Source organism: Rhinolophus sinicus, chromosome 14, assembly GCF_057876585.1.
Source record: "Rhinolophus sinicus isolate RSI-liver-muscle chromosome 14, RSI-T2T, whole genome shotgun sequence".
Lineage (NCBI taxonomy): Eukaryota > Metazoa > Chordata > Mammalia > Chiroptera > Rhinolophidae > Rhinolophus > Rhinolophus sinicus.
The window spans coordinates 33416043-33423156 of NC_142514.1; the positions used below are offsets into that span (position 1 = coordinate 33416043).

Consider the following 7114-nt stretch of genomic DNA (forward strand, 5'->3'; position numbering starts at 1 on the left):
CAGGCCCTTTCATACATGGTCTTGTTTGAATCTCATATACCGTATTTTGCCGTGTATAATACACCCCCGTGTATAACACGCACCCACATTTTGGGCCCAAACTTTCAGGGAAAACATCTTTCATTTTAATTTTTTAATTCAAATTTTTATTTATTTACATTTAGGTATTTTTTTATTATAAAGGAATTTTAGCATTTATTTTTTTAACATATTATGGTACAAGAACTTTTGTGTAACAAATAATTACAAAACACAAGAACAGATACAAGGTACAGGAAACTTTATGTACTGGTAACAAATTTACAATATTTACACATCATAGAAGACCAAGAACTCTTCTCATTGCAAGTTCGTCATAAGTTCAACAAAACTGATTGTCATATTCCAGGGTATTATTTTGCATATGGATATTGTTATTGATTTCTAGAGTTACACTTTTATCTCATAAGCATAAATTAAAGAATGAAAAACATTTATGTAGATATCAATTAGTACTATGCATGTATAATGCACATCCTTATTTTTCCATCACAAATTTGGGCAAAAAAATGTGTATTATACACAGCAAAATATGTAACAACGCTGAGAGGGCTCATTATTGTTCCCATTTGGCAGGTGAAGCAACTGAGATGCAAATGAGCAACTGGCTCCAGGTCACTCAGCTTTGGGAGCAGGATCCCCTGCTCTGCACTTGCTTGGCTTGCTTCCTTCTCTGTTCATTGTGATAGCATTGTCTTGTGTTCTCTGTGCTCAGGCAGTAGCGTGCAAGGTGAAGGTATAAGGTGGGACCTATTTGTGTATAAACTGAGCTTACTCTTCACTCTTGCGCTATGGGTGATTGTCTCTAGATCTGCGAGTGTCATCTTCTCCTTCCTCTCTGCTTATACAGCCCCCTCCACCTCCCTCTCTCATAGCTGTAACAGTCTGTGTGTGTCCTTCTCTCCACCAGACAGTGAGTCTCTTCATCTCCATCTTTCCTGGCAAAGGGCCTGGCTCAGAAGTGCTGGGTGGCTGCTGAGGCAGGAGAGCTGAAGGAGGGATGGACTTGGAGTGCATGTGGAATTGACAGGACTTGCAGGTTGCGTGGATGTGGGGAGTGATGGGGAAGGGAGGAGCCCAAGCTGATGTCCATGTCTCTGCTCTGAGTGGTGAGGGACAAGGGGTCCTTTGCTGAGAAGGAGGGGAAGCAGGTTGGGGTTGGGGGATATGCTAGGTTGAGGGTGATATGCAGTGGACGCTTGGATATGCTGACCTGGAGGTCAGGAGAGAGGCTAGGCATCAACTTTGTAGCTGAAGTTGTGAGGCCTGGAAGAAATCTAGACTAAATTATTTTTAGTTTCAGCTTTAAAATACGGTGTTCATAGAAGAGTCATGGTGCTCTGAACTCTGGGTTTAATTCTAGCTCTGCCAACTACCAGCTGTGTGAAGTCAGGTAAGTCACTTAACCTCTCAGAGCCTTAGTTTCCTCATCTGCAAAGCAGGGATAATAATAGTACCTGCCTCAGAAGGTGTTCGCACTTAAGTGAGATAATGGGTATAAAGTGTGTCCCATATACAAAATGCTCAGTAATGGTGGCTGTTATGTTATCCGCTGAGACTGGAGCTGGGAGAGTGGGGCCTTTGAGCCTTGAGTTTGGATTTTGAAGCCCTAGGCCACAGGCCTACTTACCCAGGGGCATTCCACATCAGGCCCAGAACTGAGGGTAGGTGTCCAGGGCCCCAAACTTAAGGAAACCCTGGCTCTCAAGTACTGACCCTGCACTTGCACCACCCCTGAGACTGAGTGCCCCCTTAAATTTAGGCCTTAGGCACTGCACTTGTCTGAACTACCTCTACCCCTGCTCCTTTGACCTTGCCTGTCCCCAAGACAAGTCTCTTTAAGAGGAGGCTCCTTCACCCTTTGGTTCCCTCCAAGCCAGGGCTGGCTTTCCTGTCACTTTGGAGAAGTTTCCCAAAATAGACTCGAGGTGGCATCGCCTCTGGATGGTGGTGGTGGATGGCGTTTCCCAGAGTGAGTTTTTAATAAAAATTGCTAAGACCCACCCCCACATAACCTCCTCAGTCCCAATGAGATGTGAATGTAGCATTTCTGTGTCAGTTCTCTGAGACCTCTAATCTTTGAAAGCACTTGGGAGGTCTCTCTCTGACCCAGTAACTGCTCCTTGGAACTTTGGGCTGTGAAGCCCTGTGTTCTGTGCACCTTCCCAGTGTGCTTGCTGCGTGAGTGAGTGTGTGTGTGTGTGTGTGTGTGTGTGTGTGTGTGGCGGGGGTAGGGGGGATTCGAAGGGTGGGGGGTAAGGGAGCCCTTTTTCTAGAACAGAAGAGACATGGAGAAGAGGCAGCCAGAAAGGCAACTCCAAGTTATGGATTTTCTGGGAGTTCTTCTACCACTTTTCAAGGTTTTATTCTTTCAAAGGATGCTCACAAGTGCCCTGGATGGGACAGGGTTGTGGAGAAGGTAGGAGAGAGAGGAGATGGTGACTCTGTAGCCACCAAACATCCTCCCCTGAGACAAAGCTGGCCTGTTTGCTCTGCTCTCTCTCCCACCCTACCCTTCTCCATTGCCTGACCAGCACGTTAGGATGCTGAGGGCTGGCAAGGTGTCCCTGGGCGGCTCTCATCTCTGCCCCAGCTGGGGTTGGAAGGACAGGGAGGAGGCTAGGAGAGAAGAGTAGGGGACAGGACTCGGTGGCAGCAGCGGGAGACGCATAATGGGGAGGGGGCCCAGAGAGCGCAGAGGGGATTGATTTGTGATTGGCACTGACCCAAAAAGGAGGAGGTTGAGGAAGGAGTGGAAAGGGAAGGGAGCTGATTGAAGCCGGTGGGATGTGGTCAGGGCTAGGGCCAGACCCAATGGAGATAGGGAAGGAATCAGGCTGAGACTGAGAAAGATTGACCCAAAAGGAGGACACTATGGGAGGGGCAAAATGTAGGGCGGGGGAGTAGGAGCACGATAAGGGGATAGGAAAAGCCAATAAGGGGGGTGGTGCCGGCCAGCCCGGAAGGTCCGAGGCCTCTGCCCTGGTCAGGGGGCAGGGGAGGGGAAACTGTGTTCATATAAGGCGGGTCAGCGGCCCCTGCTTTCCGGGCAGCGTGGGCAGGGACTGCTGACTCCCAATGACTGGGCGCAGCGACATGGAGCCGCCCACCGCTTTCTCGGACTTCCCGGCCCTGCCCTCGGTCGCGCCGTCGGGGCCGCCGCCGTCGCCGCTCGCTGGAGCCGAGCCCGGTCCGGAGCCCGAGGAGGCGCCCGCAGGCCGCGGGGAACCCGAGCCCCCGCCCGCCCCCGCCCTAGGCCGGCGGCGACGGCGACCCCTGCATCGCGGGAAGCCCCCCTACTCGTACATCGCGCTCATCGCCATGGCGCTGGCGCACGCCCCCGGACGCCGCCTCACGCTGGCCGCCATCTACCGCTTCATCACGGAGCGCTTCGCCTTCTACCGCGACAGCCCGCGCAAGTGGCAGAACAGCATCCGCCACAACCTCACGCTCAACGACTGCTTCGTGAAGGTGCCCCGCGAGCCGGGCAACCCAGGCAAGGGCAACTACTGGACGCTGGACCCGGCGGCCGCTGACATGTTCGACAACGGCAGCTTCCTGCGGCGCCGCAAGCGCTTCAAGCGCGCGGAGCTGCCCGCGCCCGCCGCGCTGTCCCCGACCGTGCTCGCCGCGGGCCCGCCGCCCTGCGCCTACGCTCCCTTCGCCTCCGGCCCCGGGCTGCTTGCGCCGCCGCTCCCCGCCACCCCCGGGCCCGCTCCGCCCGCGCGTATCTTCAGCGTGGACAGCCTGGTGAGCCTGCCGCCCGAGCTGGCGGGGCTGGGCGCCCCGGAGCCGCCCTGCTGTGCAGCGCCCGACGCCCCCTTCCCGCCCTGCGCTGCTGCCGCCTCCCCGCCACTCTACGCGCCAGCCCCGGACGGTGTGGGGCTACTCTCGACGCGCCCTGGTCCCGGCCCGCTCCCCGCCGAGCCGCTGCTGGCCTTGGCAGGGCCGCCAGGCGCTTTCGGCCCGCTCGGCCCGGGAGAGGCCTACCTGAGGCAGCCGGGCTACGCACCGGGGCTGGAGCGCTACCTGTGAGCCCTTCCCCACCGTCAGGGGCCGCCTGGGGGTCCCGTAGCACCCAGGACTGGGCGCTGCCTGGGAGCGCCCCCTGTCTCTGCTCCCCCCACCCCTTGGCTGGGACCCACCTCTCTGCCTCTGGGACTGAGCACACCTGATACCTCTTTCTCTGTCACCCATCCCAGGGGAGACTCCCACCATCTTTCCACTGGACTGAACCCTCCACCCACCTGGATGTGTGAGCTCAGTTCTTCTCCCTCCGCTGTAAGCCCCCATCTGTGTGCTCCTCCAGCGCCGTTGTTGATCCCATGTCCCTGAGCTGGATCACCACCGCCGGTGAGCCCCTAGCCCAGGTTTCTGGTGAATTCCAAGCCTTCAGAAGCCAGACCTTAGATCTCAAGCCACCTCCCCAACTGGCTCCTTACTTCCTCAACCTTCCCTCCTGGTTTTTACATTAGCGGTCAGACTCCTGGGTTCGTGACTCCCTCACTGTCTTCCCTTCATTTCCCCCAAGTGCGTCCAACCCACTTGCTGTCTGTCCTCAGTTTCTTACTGGGAAGTTGCCCCCCTTCCGCACAGACACACCTGGCTGTGCTGTTCCAAGCCTTGAAGACAGCTCTTCATGATTTCTGAGACAAGCAGCCTCAGGGGCTCCGGACTGAAAGGGGAGTTAGTGGGCTACACACCATCTGGAAAACTTAGGACTTGTTACATTATTATTTTTTAAATTAAAGCTGGTTTGATTAAAAAGAAATAAGAATCTCCCCCTCAGCTTGGTGTGCTGGCTGGTGACTTGGGGGAGTGGTCTGGGGGAGACAGTGGCTGAGCTTTGTTCAGTGTCTTGGGTTGTCACATGGCGTGAGCCTCTTTGTGAGCTGTCAGGCAGAGGTTCATGAAGTAGGATTAGGATGGGATTAAACCATAGCTGTATATATACAGTAGTACTTTGGTTTTCGAACGTCTCCGTTGACGAACATTTTGGTTTATGAACGCCATAAACCTGGAAGTAAATGCTTCGGTTTTTGAACACGCCTCGGAAGTCGAACATGTCACACGGCTTCTGCTGAGTGCAAGATCCTGAGGCCTAGCTGTCGGCGGTTTTCGAATGTTTCAGAACTCAAATGGTCTTTCAGAACAGATTATGTTTGAAAACCGAGGTAGCACTGCAGTAAGCCTAGTAAATGCCATCACCTGCTACATCCCAGAGGCTGGTAGAGATGAGACGTGGTGTGCACATGATTGTGTTTGGCCAGTGTTTGTCTGCTGTGTGGGATTCCTCGCAGCTTCCAAGGATAATTGAGCGTTGGCCACTCCTATAACAAGTATGTATTGAATGTGCCAAGCACTGTGTGAGACAATGGGAATAAATACATCACTAAGCAAATGCGCAAGATCCCTGCCTCACGGTGCTTAGGGACCAGTGTGGAAGACATTACCAATCACAGAGAAAGGAGATACGGTAAGTGCTCTAGAGCCTTGCACTCAATGTGCGGTCCATGAACCTTTTCAAGCTCCTGAGATGAAATGCATCACCTTGTTAGGAGTGCAGAATCTCAGGCTCCACCTCAGACCCACTGAATTACCAGATTCTGCATATTAACAAAATTTGCAGGTGAGTACTATGCACAGCATTCTGGAAGAAAGGCACTGGGCCAAAGCTGGGGACTCAGTTTAAAAGGCTAAAGCTCCCTACTTAAAGAGTGGGACCAGACTGCAGAACCACACATCCCTCTCTGCACTAGAGCTGGGCACTGCACCATCAGCTATACCCGTCTTACCTCCTTTGCTAGATTGGGAGCTCGGGCAGCAGGGACCTGAGCCGATTTATGACTGTCCCCAGCACCAAGGACAGGGCGGCACTGAGCAGAGACTTGGAGGTTGTGGTATGAGAAGGGAGTTGTTGGCCTTTAACCCTGTCCTAGTCTCTAGTGCTGACTCAAATGCTAAGCATAAGGCTTTGCCAAGCTCCTCTGCCCCCCCCCCCCTTTTCTGGTCTAGTAGGACCTGGATCAGCTGTGGGGAGGGGCGGGGGAGGGGAATCAATGTGCCTTGAGTCCAGTGTGAATGTGATTTGCATATTGGACATGCCTGATGCACCTCTCTTAGATACAGGAGTTTAAAGCTCTTGGGTGGTGATGCAGGGTGAGGGTGGAAAGCAGGCAGCTCATGGAGGAGAATGGTGCAGGAAATCTGAGGAGGCAGGGAAGGCTGTCTTTGGAGGTAGGGCAGTCAGTATGCATAGTCTGGTATGAAATGCCCTGGAGAGATTCCCTCCCCAGGTGTTAACCCCTTTGAGCAAGAGTCCGATCTCATTTGCCTGATGCATAGTAGCCCTTCACTTAATATTTGTTGAATTACTGGCTAACTGAATAAATGCCTAGTGTCTGTCGTGCCTGACTTACTAAATAATGACTGGATTGACAGTACTTTGGCGGATTCTTTATTCTTTTTCATGCTCCTTTTAAAAAAGGATTTTTATTAAAAATATAGCCAATATACAATATTGTATTAGTTTCAGGGGTACACCTTAGTTATTCAACATTTGTATACCTAAAGAAGTGATCACCATAAGTCCAGCAACCCTCTGACACTGTACTATGCTATATTATTGTTATTGACTATATTCCCTATGCCGTATATTACATTCCCATGACTTGTTTTATACCTGGAAATCTGGACCTCTTATTCCACTTCACTTCCCCCCCTTTTAATTTTCCAATTATAGTTGACATTCAGTATTATTTTATATTACTTTCAGGTGTGCAGCATAGTGGTTAGACATTTATATGAGGAGTGATCCCCCTGACTAGTACCCACCGGACACTACACATAATTCCATATCATTGACTTTAGTTCCTATGCTTTACTTTACACCCCATGACTATTTTGTAACTACCAATTTGCACTTCTTAATCCCTTCACCTTTTTCACCTTGTGCCCCAACCCTTCCCATCTATCACTCCAACAAATCTAGTACCCGTCTGACACGATATATACTTATTTCAATATTATTGACTATCTTCCTTATGCTATACCCTACATTCCCATAACTACTTTT

General features: G+C 51.9%; 1 protein-coding gene across 1 annotated transcript; it reads left to right on the plus strand.

Annotated features, from left to right (window-relative positions):
• The first annotated feature begins 3113 nt into the window (after positions 1-3113).
• Positions 3114-5027, plus strand: FOXE3 (forkhead box E3). The gene has a single exon (XM_019749354.3). The coding sequence runs from the start codon at positions 3118-3120 to the stop codon at positions 4072-4074; it is 957 nt and encodes a 318-aa protein (XP_019604913.3). The 5' UTR covers positions 3114-3117; the 3' UTR covers positions 4075-5027.
• The last annotated feature ends 2087 nt before the right edge of the window (positions 5028-7114 follow it).